At 44.2% G+C, this 15369-nt stretch overlaps 2 protein-coding genes across 7 annotated transcripts; one reads left to right on the forward strand and one right to left on the reverse strand.

Annotated features, from left to right (window-relative positions):
- Window positions 1-6406: 6406 nt before the first annotated feature.
- LOC133148396 (H-2 class I histocompatibility antigen, D-D alpha chain-like) lies at window positions 6407-10498 on the reverse strand. 6 transcript variants are annotated; one of them, XM_061271470.1, is made up of 10 exons: window positions 10154-10498; window positions 9864-10010; window positions 9338-9400; window positions 8571-8834; window positions 8167-8445; window positions 7741-8040; window positions 7507-7617; window positions 7351-7390; window positions 6987-7032; window positions 6407-6893 (listed from the first exon to the last, which is right to left on the reverse strand). In XM_061271470.1, exons 4-9 carry the CDS (start codon window positions 8806-8808, stop codon window positions 7014-7016), a joined length of 987 nt encoding a protein of 328 aa, XP_061127454.1. In that variant the 5' UTR covers window positions 8809-8834; window positions 9338-9400; window positions 9864-10010; window positions 10154-10498; the 3' UTR covers window positions 6407-6893; window positions 6987-7013. The 6 variants fall into 6 exon arrangements, with proteins under 6 accessions (XP_061127454.1, XP_061127453.1, XP_061127452.1 ...); XM_061271469.1 differs by having other exon boundaries at window positions 9499-10010; XM_061271468.1 differs by having other exon boundaries at window positions 9302-9400; window positions 9499-10010.
- Window positions 10499-10565: 67 nt separating this feature from the next.
- Window positions 10566-13449, forward strand: LOC133148397 (upstream stimulatory factor 2-like; the record flags this gene model as incomplete). Its single annotated transcript, XM_061271473.1, has 6 exons — window positions 10566-10665; window positions 11080-11186; window positions 12126-12212; window positions 12356-12518; window positions 12928-13015; window positions 13233-13449. Coding segments are annotated over 6 exons (747 nt in total), but the record flags the coding sequence as incomplete, so codon positions are not given.
- Window positions 13450-15369: the final 1920 nt, after the last annotated feature.

Below are 15369 nucleotides of genomic sequence, written 5' to 3' on the forward strand. Positions count from 1 at the left end.
TTTCTCGGTCTTTCTCCCCGAGGATGCTACACATGGTGTCCCCTCTTTGGAGACAGAGCCTCCTCCAGATCTTTCACTTTTGCATCACGGGCTGCAAGCTAGTGTCAACACAGACTTTTTAGACTTTTGCAGCTGAGACAGATTCTAAGGTCCAAATGATAAATGGTTATCTCTTTTTGAATGTAGAGTTTAATTTGAAGTTCATGCTGGCTTCGCATCTTCATCAAGGCGTCGGGCAGTTTGCGTTCATAATCTTCCTGGGGGGCGTTTTCCAACTCCATTAGCTCCTGATACTCCTCCAGCTGCTGGTGCATCCGCTCCCGCATGTCGGCCATTTCTCGGTCTTTCTCCCCGAGGATGCTACACATGGTGTCCCCTCTTTGGAGACAGAGCCTCCTCCAGATCTTTCACTTTTGCATCACGGGCTGCAAGCTAGTGTCAACACAGACTTTTTAAACTTTTGCGGCTGAGACAGATTCTAAGGTCCAAATGATAAATGGTTACCTCTTTTTGAAGGTAGAGTTTAATTTGAAGTTCATGCTGGCTTCGCATCTTCATCAAGGCGTCGGGCAGTTTGCTTACATAATCTGCCTGGAGGGCGTTTTCCAACTCCATTAGCTCCTGATACTTGTCCAGCTGCTGGTTCATCCGCTCCCGCATGTCGGCCATTTCTCGGTCTTTCTCCCCGAGGAGGCTACGCATGGTGTACCCTCTTTGGAGACAGAGCCTCCTCCGGATCTTTCACTTTTGCATCACGGGCTGCAAGCTAGTGTCAACACAGATTTTTAGACTTTTGCAGCTGAGACAGATTCTAAGGTCCAAATGATAAATGGTTACCTCTTTTTGAATGTAGAGTTTAATTTGAAGTTCATGCTGGCTTCGCATCTTCGTCAAGGCGTCGGGCAGTTTGCTTTCATAATTGTACTAGAGGGCGTTTTCCAACTCCATTAGCTCCTGATAGTCATCTAGCTGCTGGTGCATCCGCTCCCGCATGTCGGCCATTTCTCGGTCTTTCTCCCCGAGGAGGCTACACATGGTGTCCCCTCTTTGGAGACAGAGCCTCCTCCAGATCTTTCACTTTTGCATCACGGGCTGCAAGCTAGTGTCAACACAGACTTTTTAGACTTTTGCAGATGAGACAGATTCTAAGGTCCAAATGATAAATGGTTACCTCTTTTTGAATGTAGAGTTTAATTTGAAGTTCATGCTGGCTTCGCATCTTCATCAAGGCGTCGGGCAGTTTACTTTCATAATCTTCCTGGGGGGCGTTTTCAAACTCCACCATGCGAGACTCGTGCCGGCGTTTGACCTTGCGCAACTCCTACGTGAGACGTGAGAATGACTCAGCTTTATTCTCATGAATTAAAAATAAGCGATAGTGATGATAATCGTGTAATAAACTGGGAATATGGAAAATGGATGGACGCAGTCAAATGTGCTATTTATGTTGATATGCGACTATGGCAGACATGGGCAAACTACGGCCCGCGGGCCACATCCGGCCCACGGGGCCGTTTAATCCGGCCCGCCAAACCTGAATAAATTGTATTATAAATGTTTGGGGGGGTCATTTTCCCTACAATCACTATGTTTCCCCAGTAGATGGGGAAGCGCCCGCCCGCCCGCGCATTTACTCCCGGGAGCCGTCAGAAAGCTCGGTGCACACTCACAAGTACATGTGCGTACTCAGTAGTACGTAGTCATTTCATCTATCAGTGCCGAATTTTGAGTGTAGGCTGTGACGTCAATATTCTCGTAATTCGCGTGCTGAGTTTTCAGATACAGTTTTACGCTAAAGCCACCCACAAACCTTCCCCTGGAATCCTTCTATTAAAATGAGTCGCCCAAGAAAAAGCAAGGTGGACACAGTGCCGAGTGTTTAAAAGAGAGTGGCCAATTTGGCTCGACGTACGCGACGTGACGTTCAGCCACATGAACGTCAACAAAGCCAGTCACAGATCTAGGTTAACGGACCGACACCTCGGCTCTATCCGAAGAATTGCCACAACCAATTTTACTCCAGACTATGATGCACTGGCAAAAAAGGGAAACCAACAATACTATTGATTTCTTTATTTAGATGTATTCTTTCACTGATTCTTCAAGATGATGTATTTGGTCAGAATGTTTGCCGTTGGATGTGATGTTGCCTCATTAGATAAACATATTTCATAAATCTGACCTGCAGGCGCTGAAGTGATGGAAAATGTTATACATCATAACAATGTCGTATTTAATAAGAATCACTGATAGTAGTTTTTTGGTGAGATATTTTTTTAATGCTGTTAATAAATGCATTTGTTTTCAAAAAATCCATGCTAAAAGTAAAAAGCTTTTATGCAATGACCTTTACATGTCATTTATATGACCTTTACACACAAACACTACATCCATCTGCTCCTGGTTCGGCCCCCCGGTCAAAGTTTAGAACCCAATTCGGCCCGCAAGTCAAAAAGTTTGCCCGCCCCTGGACTATGGGATGGTTAACTGGAAGTCCAATGTTGAGCTGCAATTAGTCACGAGGAGGATTTTCCTTGGGGTGTGGCCCCAGCAGCAAAGCAATTATGTCAGCACTAATATCCAGCATCCATTTTGTTGTTGGCATATTTTTGATAAAATGGCCGGGCCTCACCTTGCTTTCAGCTCCTTGATTTCCTCCCTCAGCTTGCTCACCTCCAGCTCCAGATGTGCACGCTCTTTGGCCTCAGAGTCCAGAGTCGCACGGGCATCCGCCAGCTCCGTCTCGAAAACGGCCTTCAGGCCCGTCAGCTGCCGGGACACCTCTGTTTCGGATTCAGTGATGCGCAAACGCAAGCCGGCGTTCCCCACCTCCTGGGAGAGGGCGTTGTTTGCACCTTGAGGAATGTTTTCTGGGGTCGCCATCTCGAGCTTGCTTCTGCTGATCCAGGAAAGACTCAGTGTCATGCATTACACCAATGCCTGATTGCACTTATCAAAGAAACTGCATAGAGGTTTCTTCAAAGTCAAACAAAGGTTCCTTTGTAAATACACATAAAAAAAAAAAAAAAAAAAACTCACTCTTTGCAATGGTTCAAAGAAACTATGCAACGGATGGATCCTAAGGGCGGCTCGGTGGGGCGCTGGGTAGCACGTCCGCCTCACAGTTAGGTGGGTGCTGGTTCGATTCCACCTCTGGCCCTACCTGTGTGGAGTTTCCTCCCTCAGCTTGCTCACCTCCAGCTGCAGACGGTCGTTGAGTAGGGGTGTAACGATACATCGATACACATCGATTAATCCATATAATGCTCTACGATTTATTAGCATCGATGCTAAAGGTAAACATCGATTTATATCGCCGTGTTTGACCTCGGACATTAGACGCGACTTTATTTTGAAATCCAGTTCATTGTTGCTTGCTTCCTCTTTCCGGGAGCAGGGAGCAGTGCGTGGCGTTGCTGCACGTGAAAGGGGAGTCGACAACTAGTACGCGGCTCCTGGGCTGGTGCTATGGCTAGTGTCCAAAAAGACGAGGAAATTGGCTCCCCTTTAGGCTTCAAGTCATTCGTTTGGAAGCACTTTGGATTCCAAAGAAAAGATGGCTCAACGAACAAGACAAGTGCAGTTTGTAAATCCTGCCATGCGGTGATCAAATATTCAGGGAGCACAAATCTCGCCGCACATTTAAACACGACATCAAAGTTCAGTGTTAAAGTAAGCAATTTGTATACTACAATACTCTTGTAATTTCCTAAATAAAGAGTTTGCAGTACCTTGTTGATTTTGCGTATGAATTGTTCTAAATCAGGATATTGTTCTATAGTTTTTATTAAAAAAAAATGTATACATCGATCGTAGAGCACTATGATCGCGATATATCGTGAATGAATCGCAGCAGGCTTTAAGATATCGGCAAATATCGTATCGTAGTTCTTTATATCGATATTATATCGTATCGTGACAAAACCCGCGATTTACACCCCTATCGTTGAGGTTGCTGAGATCTTTCTTCTCCACCAATTTGTGCTTTTCAGCAATAACAACCTGCTTTGGCGATCTCCTCTGCCACGATAAAATTCGCTTTCACAGCAGCTTCACTTTGTGATTTTGAACGGGTGAAAAACGTCTGCTGGAATATCAGCTTCTTCTTTACCTTTTCTTTAACTCTTCTACCTTCTGTCATTCTGCTCTGCATTCAGGTCTTTCAGGTTATCCAGATGTTTTGTTTCATAGTGCCGTCTTAGATTAAAATCTTTCAATACAGCCACATTAGCGCCACACATGAGACAAACGGGCTTACCGGCAATGTCAGTAAACATATACTCAACCTTTTTAAAGGCTTTGTTTTCAGAATCAACTTTTCTCTTCGGCATCATGAGGGGCTAGCTTCGCAATAACTTGCAGCAACAAGCACTTGTCCTGGTTGCCGCGGAAAAACGCTCAGCAAGGCAGCGAAAGCACTGCATTATGGGATCTGTAGTTTATTGTGTTATCATCGCTTCATATCGTCGGGCCATTAGTAACAATAATATAAAATGATCTCGCGGGCCTTGAGTTTGACACACATATGGTTTAGACTCTTTGCAAACGCTTTTCTTTATATCTTTAAGCTGTTTGACACTTTTACTTGCTTTCTATCAGAGTTGTTTTACTCCTGCTTCGGCAATGTTTCATTTCTACACCCAAGCGATCATTGAATTCATTTTTGTCCTATTTTTCGAATTTAGCAACTGTGTAACATTGCGGCTACTGCAAGACGTCAAAACGAAGGTATTAAGGTCATTTCAAGAAGACGTACCAGTTCGAACTTAAGACTCAAACTCAACGTTTGGGTTTAGTTAGCTTTTATCATGTGTTCAGGTTTTACATTTTAAGTTACATTTGTTTTATTTTACTTAATTTTATTGCACTATAGTGCAGTGCGGCACTGTACTTTATTTTTATCTTAACATGTAGTTTGCTTATGTGACCACACGGCGGCGCCTCTCACCCGCGACAAGCTCTGATCAACTTTATTTGATGCTAGTTTCGAGCTTTACGTTATTCTTTGGAGAATAATTGAGCGGGTTAATGTCTGAAAGACAAAAACAGTTCATATTTTCTATTATTCTGTCTGCAGTTGGAACATTGCAGCACTTGACATGTTGGAGTTCAATGCCCCTCATCGGCCATTTAAATCCACTTATGAAAAAAGAAAGAATGTTGCCATTCTTTTTAATCTGCAAAAAAAAAAAAAAAAAAAAGAACAATTCCAATAATGTTATTGATCATATATTGCCTGATTTGAACCTTGTCTCCTGAATATTAATTCAGGAGGCAAGGTTGAAATCTTCTTTGCGAGTTGCATACTTTGGATCCGAATCTGACGTGGGGCCGTGGTACTAGTGGTGCGCGGGGCGTGGAATCACGAAAGGGCTGAACTGGAAGGCTTGGAACCGCCTCCCAAAGAAAAAGGATGCAACTTGCAACTATTTGAACCTTTTTTTTCCCCCATTGAATCCTTTCAATGCGTTAGGCTACGGATTTTAGTTATTGATCTGACTCCAAATTGCGATCAACACTTAACACAAGAGTTGTTATGTCCAAATCCACACAATGTCGCACCTAACAATTTTGCGAGTTCGTTCGGTCAAAGAGAAGACCAGTAGATCAATTAGGCCGAATTGACCAATTGTGTAATCCTGACAAAGCAAGCTAATACAGGCGCCTGGGTCTCGGGTCCTTAACACAAAAAACTTGTGTGCCTTCTGTGACCATCAAAAGACAACACATTCTTCTGGGTTGCCCAGTTTTAAAGAAACATAATATGAATATTCAAGCATGCAAAATATTGTGTGGTGATTGGTCGATGGTTGATGGCCAGCTCCTCCTCGTTTGGGTTTTCCCCTGCTCAGCACAGGTGTCTGGACCACGACGAGTTATTCGCGTTCCCCATCGGCCTTGAGATGTCCTCCCTGTCTGGACATCCTGTTCCACAATACTTTGAAGAAAACAAATTCATGTAGTCTGCACATCCCTTTCCACTTATTAATCGACCACACTACTACTAGAAATTATATTGATATGACTCTTTGTTTGATCATCTGCCCTCTGGGAAGAGGTACAGGAGCCTGCGCTCCCGCACCACCAGACTCACCAACAGCTTCATACTCCAGGCTGTTAGGATCCTGAACTCGCTCCCCCTTTCTGCGTAGCGTCCTGTACTTGGCGCTATGCTTACTGTCTGCTGTATGCACACTGGCTCAGTTTTGCTCCTCTTATTTATTGGGTTATTTGTTTATTATTTATTCATCACTCATATTATTTATTATTTGTGCCTTCTTGTTTTTATTTTGTGTCGTCTACTTGTATGTCTATCGTGTACTATGTCTCATCACCGTGGGATCGAGGAAACGGAATCTCGGTTTCTTTGTGTGTCTTGACATATGAAGGGATTGACAATAAAGCAGACTTTGACTTTGACTTTATATGTGTCTAACGCAGCCTTAATCAAATGTGTTTGCAAACTGCCGAAAGTACATTTCCCTTTACTACAAACTGGAAATTAATGACATTTTCTTTTGAGTCTGTGATACATTGAGTACACGTGAATTCATTTTTTTAAGAAAAAAACTTCATGGATAAATCCAGGTTGTAAATGCATGTCAGTGCTTCTGAAGGCGTTAGCTTCCAGCGATGGCGAACTTCTCTTTCAGTTGAGACTACATGCCATTCTTTTCCATCAGCTAGCGGTGGGTTCCTCGCTCCCGAACGCCGCCCGCACCTATCACCGCAATCTGATCGGCCTCGATAGTCTTCAGGTTGTTGGTGATCAGCAGCACGGTTCGGTCAAAACGCCTCACCAGATCCTGCAGGACCTACTCACGAACCTTCATGAGAATGTCTATCGATGCAGTGCGGCGCGATGAGAAAGTCCTCTGAAAGAATTCCAACACCTGAAGAAAGAGGAGCAAAATAGTGTTTCCAAATGTTTCCTAACCCACCTCCAGAAGCCAAAGACCACGTGTAATAAGCATGAGCTAACTCACCAGGTGACAGCAACTGCCTCTCATGACTCACAGTAGGTGGAAACAGCTAAAAGAGCGCAAACATGACGGAACGTTAAATTACACACAACAATTTTGATGAAGAATGTCATGTCCATTCCTTTCAACGGAAAAAAAAAGCATTTGCAAGTGTGGTTGCTGAACATATTTGGCTCGTATCTCAGGGCAATAGTGTACTTTTTTTGCACAACAATGGCCTTGACATCAACAAACGTGTGAACATTGTCACAGAACCCAGCTGACATTTTTCGACGCGACTCCTCATTGACTCTTAAGCTTTGAATCAAACCTTGACATGGCTGCCTTGTTATTGTGGCTCAAAGGAAGCAGAAAACATTTGACTTACTTAATTGTCCTTCTTCTTCTTCTTCTTCTTTTCTTTTCGGCTTGAGAGTATATGAATAAAAGAGAAGCAAGAAGCGATTAGGAATGGTCACAAACGACGCGAAGCAAACAATGTTCTCTTTGGATGTTCCTGACGGAGAAAACATTTGTCGCTCACCTTGTTTGGATTTGAGACGCTTGGCAAGGACCATCGCCGCCGCCACCACCGCCACCAGAGCGAGGACCACCAACGGGATGGCGATGGCCACCGCATTCTTCCAGTCTTGCTCTTTTGCACAAGGCAAAGCGTGTGCAATGAAGAGAGACACGTGAACGACTGTTGTCGTGACACCGAGCCGTCACGGGAGCCCGACAGCCAATGGGACGTGTCTGAGCCGTGACAAACGCTCACCCTGGTTGCTCAGAATGCTTCCGGCGTCCAGCTTGATGACGATGTCATCTGAGACGCCGGCTAGCCGGAACACGCATTCGTACTCCTGCTCCGCGGCGGGCGTCACCTCCACTTTCAGGTGGACCGAGGTCTGGAAGGTTCCATCGTGATTGGGGAGGGTCTCCCCCATCTCAACGTCCTTGTGGATCTCCTCGCTGTTCTTCCTCCAAAAGAGGAATGATGTTTTGGGGTAGAAACCCGTGGCGTGGCAGGTGACCGGAGAGGAAGGCGTCTTCTGCAGGAGAAACACCTTGGGAAGCTCTGCACGCAGGTTCATAGATGGACGGAAACACGTAAGAAGAGAACGACAGATGAAGAGCTCGGGAAGAAAGGAAAAACAGAAAGTGTGTGTGTGAGGTTGAGAGAAGACGTAAGAAGGCAACGTACCGGTTCTCGTCAGGTAGTCCCTCCCGTTGCTCACATGTTTCTTCAACTCAAAAGGACACTCCTCAATGAGTATATTCTTCCTGGCTTCATTCAACACGTCTATTTGGTCCAATTTCAATTTGGTGATGAAAGCTTGTGGATTTGCTGCAATCCATGTCATCGTCTTCGCCTCAAATGATAGGAAGTCTTCTCCGTTGTAACGGATGTGCTGCCAACCATCAACCTCACCCGTCTCATCATCCCATTCACAGCCTCTCATCACCTGAATCATGTGAACACCTGAAAGGATCGCACACAAGATTCAGTGACGGTAATCGGAGAGGAGCCACCAGTGACACGTCTGTTTATTAGTCATGAAGCGTACCAGCACATGAAATGAATTTTACGAGCTGGCGTAAACAAACCTCCAGTTTGGTTGAAGCGCTTTTTAGCGGTTTCAATGTTGACTTTCATGACCTGCTCATTCCCAATATTGAACTCCGTCTCTCTCTTCCAGAAGTGCGGATCATCTTCTGTGATTTTGTTCACCCAGTCATGTATTGCTTTCGTTTCCCTGTGGTAGCTGTCAAACTGCAGAATCTGAACGCCATCAACATAGGCCATCACCAAGTACTCTGGTAGCGTTGCAACTTGAGAGCCCATCTTAAAATAATTGAACGTGTGAATGACTGAAAGACAAAAACAAAAATGACACACATGATCTTGCTCTGCTTTTACATTGGGCAATCTTGTGCAATTCATATTTTCAATGACTTTGTCTGCAGCTGGGACATTGCAGCACTTGACATGTCGGAGTTGATGTTTATCCAAGCGCATTCTTTCGCTCAAACCTGTCAGTGAATTGACAATTGTTCCAGCGGGATGTCCCTCATCAGCGATTTAAATCCACTTATGAAAGAAATATAATTGCATAACTTTTGCCATCTTCAATTTGCCAAAAACAATTCCAATAGCGTAATTGATCATATATTGTCTATTCAGGAGGCTATACAATGTTTTTTTTCTGAAAGATACAACTTGATTGCCGTTACCGTGAAATGTTCATCAGTAATTGCAAAGACTCGACTGTCGAACATTTCATTACTGTACATTAGCTTTTCCATAATTAATCAAATGCATATTCATGCAGGTTTACATCGCCAAAAGAGGGACGATGTCTTGGGGTAGAAACCTGTGGCGTGGCAGGTGACCGGTGAGGAAGGCGTCTTCTGCAGGAGAAACACCTTGGGAAGTTCTGCACGCAGATGGAGGAAAACCCGTGAGGAGGGCAGGAAAATGGAGAGAGTGTGTAAGAAAGAGCATGTGTGGAGGGAGAGAGAAAGGACAATGTACCGGTTCTCGTCAGGAAGTCCCTCCCGTTCCTCAAATGTGTCTGAAAAGTTTAGATTCTGCCTGTGCTGCTTCAAAAGCTCTTGCAGTTGACAATGCTCTATCTAAACTCAGTCCATCTTCCTGAAGCAGTTTGTCACGCAGCTTTCTCATTGCACATTTTCCACTATTTGATCTCTTATCTGTCATATCGTCCTCCAGTGCACCAAAGTCACATGATTTCGCCAATTCTCTTAACGCATTCACAAAAGCATCTACTGACTCATCAGTACACTGAGCTCTCTGTCTAAACTTGTGTCTCTCCAGGACTACATTTCTTCGTGGTGTGAAATACGAGTCTAGAGCAGCAACAGTCTGTGCATACGTACTTTTGCTTCCAGGTAGATTGGCAAAAATTCTTTGCGTAGGTGCTCCAATGCAATGCAGTAATGTGGCCCTCCTCACTAAGTCTGGTGCATTAATAGTTCCACTGGCAACTTCGAAAAAACCGTAGGAGTCCTTCCACAGGCTATATTCTGTGAATAAATCAGATGCCCCAAGGTTCAACGCAGCAGGCGCGTTCAGTTGGGCGTACCTGGGTTCAGGTGCAGCGTGTCCCAGCGCGGCTCCGGCACCATCGCCGTTCGACATGGTCAACACGATACAGTTGTCGTCTCACCTTTTTTTTTTTTCTTCCAGTATGGACGTAGAATCCTAGTCGTCCTTTCTTGCTTCTGGGTTCGTGGTAAACCGTTTCCTCGTCGCCAAAATGTTGTGTTCCTCAATAAAACAGTCTTTGTTTAACTTCAACTCTTTTATTTCCACATGTCCGTTTCTTGTTAGCTGCTAGTTCCTTGCTCTCTCTCTAGTCATTTTCTGTTCTCGCGATAAAATAACATCAGCGATACTACAGGTCTACTTAGCCTTTAGCATGTATTCAGGTTTTACATTTTAAGTTACGTTTGTTTTATTTTACTTAATTTTATTGCACTCTAGTGCAGTGCGGCACTGTACTTTATTATTTTTTGTCTTAACATGTAGTTTGCTCATGTGACCACACGGCGGCGCCGCTCACCCGCGACAAGCGCTGATCAACTTTATTTGGTTATTCTTTGGACAAAATAACGTCTTCACTTTTTTGCAGTCACGACAAACAGGAACCCGACGACATTGAGCAGTTACAGGAAGAAGGTATGATATTTATTTCATAGTCTAAAGTCAAAGTCTGCTTTATTGTCAATCTCTTCACATATCAAGACACACAAAGAAATCGAAATTACGTTTCCTCTATCCCACGGTGACGAGACATAGTACGCGATAGACATACAAGTAAACGACACAAAATAAAACAAGAAGGCACAAACAATAAATAATAAGAGTGATGAATAAATAAATAAATAAATAAATAAATAAATATATAAATAAATATATAAATAAATAAATAATAAATAAACAAATAACACAATAAATAAGAGGAGCAAAACGGAGCTGCTTCTAGAATATTCTAGGATATTTGTTATGTTCTAATATTTAACATTATGTGACATACTTGTGCAATACTTAACTGGCTCATATGTGCCCAATTTTGGTTTGCTTTATTTACAGGGGAAGTAGAGGATCAGTCAGCTGGGACCATTTCTGCTGTCCAACAGGCTGCGTTCTCTGACCACAATGTCCAGTACCAGTTTTGCACAGACAATAATGGCGGTCAGGTAAAGACTTAATTACCCTATTTTTCGCACCAAAAGGCGCACTGGATTATAAGGCATTGAATTTTTTATTTTGGAAATTATTTCATATATAGGGCGCACCGGATTAAAAGGCGCATAAAATAGAAGCTATACTGCAACAAACTGAGGTTGACTAGGGTTGCCGTATGCATCCACTAGCCAATAACCAATGAGCCCTCTGTGAATAATCACGTTTCTCAAACAATCTCCTATAAAATGATCAGAACTGACTAAAGTTTGAGCTAACGTCGGTACTGCTTACCTATGTTTCCCCTCCATATCGATCCGTAGATTTACTCGAAATATTAACAGAGCAGCCTATTTTGACATGAAATAGTCTGGTGTGTATAGCAACTATCATGATAGCATTAGCCACCCGCAAACTCCCATGAGCCTCAGCTCGCAATCTCCCATGAGCCTCAGCAAAGTGTAAACAATCGCGTTTCTTAAACGATCTCCTATAAAACGATCGGAACTGACTAAAGTTCGATCTAACACATTGGTACTGCTTACCTCTGTTTCCCTTCCATATCAATCCGTGTATTTACTGGAAACATTAACGGAGCATACTATTTTGAAATGAAACAGCCTCACGGGTATAACAGCTATTTAGTGACGCCCCCTGACCACGGTTGCCGTAATGGTGGGAAGCAATGCGACCTTGTAATCTACTAATCGTACTAAAACGTACTGAAACATTTTGGCAGAGTACTGTGTACAACCAGTATGGATCAACAAATTCATCAATTGATCCATATATAAGGCGCTCTGCATTATAAGGCGCACTGTGTTTTTTTGAGTAAAATGTAAGTTCTTAAGTGCGCCTGATAGTGCGGAAAATACGGTAGGTGTTGTTTCCGTTCTAGTATGATTCCAACACTGTTCCTGCTCTCTCTCAAGGTAACCTATCGTGTCGTCCAGGTGACAGACGACAACATTGATCCATCCTCCGACGCCACTGCTGCTGTTAGCGTCGTCTCCGCCGCAGCATTTGCAGGAGCACCTCAGGTGCGTGAACATGTAAATATTACTGAATCGGCGACATTTTAATTTGATTTTAAGAACAAAGCAAAACATACGATGATGGTGGTTTCAACAGTGATTGATTTTTTTTTTTTTTTTTTTTGATGGATTCATTCTTTACCATCCAGGCTGTGATCCAGAACCCTTTCAGTAACGTGGGCAGTCCTGTCGGGGAGACGGTAGCAGGAGAGACACGTTTTGCCTACTTTCCCGCCGCCGCTGTCACCGACGGGAGAGCCACAGCAGTGTCGGTGCAAACGACCTCTGAACCCACAATCACACAGGGGGCAGGTTTGTTTACATACTTTCACTTTATATCAGTGCTTCTCAAATAGTGGGGCGCGCCCCCCTTGGGGGGCGCCGTGCTATACCTGGGGGGGGCGCGTGTGACCCTGGGGAACAGGCTTTTTTTTTTTGCAGTACTAGAATAAAGTGTAATTGCGCATCTTCCCAGCAGGGGGCAGTGGCGCTCTCATTGTTACTTCTGTGACGTTTGCGACAGTGCAACATTTTACGACTTACAAGACAAGTTAGGATAGTCACGGTGGGGAGGGGGGGGGGGGCGCGAATAGTTTTCTTCTTGCTAAGGGGGGGGCGTAACAGAAAATAATTGAGAAGCACTGCTTTATATGGTCTTCGAACCGAATAAAAAATGTCGAGTAATAATAATAATAATTAAGCTTTTATTGCTTGTGTCCAGGTCAGTTCTACGTAATGATGACCCCTCTTGATGTGCTGCGGTCCGCAACTCAACGGAGCATCGCACCGCGCACACACACTTACCCAGGGTGAGTACACGATGTCAGAAAAAAAAAAAACCTCCCTCTTCTACACAAAGCCGTTCTGAATCCTACATTTTAAAAGGATTTCAATCAAACTCCCCATGAAGTTTTATTTTGTTCCAAAAAAAAAGAAAAAAAGTGCAAGAGCGGAACAATAGCGTTCCTTATTAAATGATCAAAAATCTGAAAACCACACTGTGTCCTACTTACCGGCCATCCCCAGAGACGTTGGTGGAAGCGAGATGTTGCAGCATGGCAGCACAAACTGGCGAGGAGAACTTTCACATTCGAACCAATGCTGCTGCGATTCCCTCCCCTCAGTGTCAGCCCCGTTGTTTACAAAACAACACAATACTGTAATCGTACTGAGGTGTGATGTGTTTGTCCCTGAGGTGTATACAGTTGTGTTATTGCATGGCATTTAACCAAAATGTTGCATTCTTAACGGGATATTGGCGTGCATTTGGTGAGTGTCACTAATAATAATAATAATAATAATAACTGGGATTTATATAGCGCTTTTCTAGGTACCCAAAGTCGCTTTACATGTGTGGGGGGAGGGGGGGCTGGGGGAGGAGGGAGGAAAAAGAAGAACAAAGAAACACCAAGGGCAGGGTCAGTTAGGAAAGGCTAATGTGAAGAGGTGGGTTTTTAGGGTGGTTTTGAAAGTAGGGAGGGAGGGGGCATCTCTGGTGTGCCTGGGGAGAGCGTTCCAGAGAGAGGGGGCAGCCACGGAGAAGGCCCTGTCGCCCCAGGTTCGGCGCCTGGTCTTGGGGACCTCCAGGAGGCCGGCATCACTCTACCTGAGGGAACGGGATGGGACGTGTGGCTGGAGGAGGTCAGAGAGATTACTAATCTTTAGTAATCTCTGGTTGTCGTTGTTAGGGTGGTGCTCACTCTAACTTATTTTGCAAGAACCACACAGGAGACAAGCAAGTCCTTTTAGACACCTGCAAGTGGAGAGTCCATTCATAGCTGTGCTTACAGCGATGGTCGAATGGAAGTCTGACTCTGGCCTCATCAGGTGCATATTTATTGAGAGAAACAAGAGTGGGGTTGAAAGTGGGGGTGTGGGAAGACAGGATGGGGTGAAGCCCCTTCCCTGCTGATCAAAGCATAGCAGGGGGCCTTTTACGACTTTTTGTAAACAAAGCAACTTTGATTGCTTCCTCTGCAGCTAGTCAATCGGTTGAAAAGATCTTAGCACTTTGTTCTACTACTTTTGTTCAGACAGGACAAGCTAGGTAAATTATTACAGGTTACATTCCAAAATAATCATACGATGAAGATATTCTGCAAACCCTAACATATCCTGCAAACCCTAACAGTCGGCAAGAATTCAAGACATGCTAACAATCAGCCATCACTACAAATTGCATGAAGAAGATTTGCTGTTTACCATTGCAGGACCATCTGAATGCTGAGTGTGCGGACTCTTTTTGGCATCGGCTTTCTGGTGACCTCACGGGCCGCAGCAGTTTTTGCTCAAACAGGGAAATGCCCACTTTCACCTTCAGCTAACAACCACCAGAAGAACTGTCACAGTAGCAGACAATCTTCCATCATGGCCCAGAGCATCAAGTACCTTGGGTATGTTTTATAAATACAATTTAAAGTGACGTCTAGTTTTCGTCATACCGTTTTTTTCCGTGTATAGTGCGCCCCCATGTATAATACGCACCCTAAAAATGGCATGTTGATGCTGGAAAAAAGCCCGTACCCATGTATAATACGCACCCAAATTTTGACTCCTACTTAAGTCCGTAAATGTAAAATTATTTCAGAAAAAAGATAATCTTTGGGAACAACCGGATGTTATTCTGCCGGTCAGTATCACTGCGCATGCGCTAGCAAACTCGATCGCAAAGAAATGTTTCGGATTTGTGTAGGGTACATTGTGACAGCAAACGAGCAGGTGATCGAGCAAGTGTCTGATACAACAGCATTGTGTTCGTATGGAGCGTGTTTGAAGTGAACACCAGAGAAGAAAGCGTATCTGTAATGGCGGCCTCCGGATCATATCCGGATTAGAAAATATATATTTATTTGTACCCATGTATAATGCGCACCCCAGATTTTAGGACAATACATTAGTTAAATTTTGCGCATTATACATGGAAAAAAACGGTACTTGTATTTCTTCTGCAGACAAGAGGAAGCCCAGCGCATTGATGAGGAGCTCTTCAGTGAGTACGGCTTCAGTGTGGACCAGCTGATGGAGCTCGCAGGGCTCAGTTGTGGTACCACCATCACAAGAGTGAACCACACTGTCCTTCCAGAATGATCATAATGTGAATCTAAGCATCTTCTGCTATTCCTCCCCCGGTTGGGGAGCGTCGGAAGCGGTGTGCGAGGAGGCT

Source organism: Syngnathus typhle, unplaced genomic scaffold, assembly GCF_033458585.1.
Source record: "Syngnathus typhle isolate RoL2023-S1 ecotype Sweden unplaced genomic scaffold, RoL_Styp_1.0 HiC_scaffold_82, whole genome shotgun sequence".
Lineage (NCBI taxonomy): Eukaryota > Metazoa > Chordata > Actinopteri > Syngnathiformes > Syngnathidae > Syngnathus > Syngnathus typhle.

Bases quoted from the DNA above. Each gene is read 5' to 3' on its own strand.
- LOC133148396 (XM_061271467.1), bottom strand. From the start codon at position 10,112: ATGGTGCCGGAGCCGCGCTGGGACACGCTGCACCTGAACCCAG. The intron at 8,446-8,570 runs GTTTGTTTACGC...CGATCCTTTCAG, and splicing joins GCGCTTCAACCAAACTGGAG to GTGTTCACATGATTCAGGTG. The intron at 8,041-8,166 runs GTACGTTGCCTT...ACCTGCGTGCAG, and splicing joins GGACTACCTGACGAGAACCG to AGCTTCCCAAGGTGTTTCTC.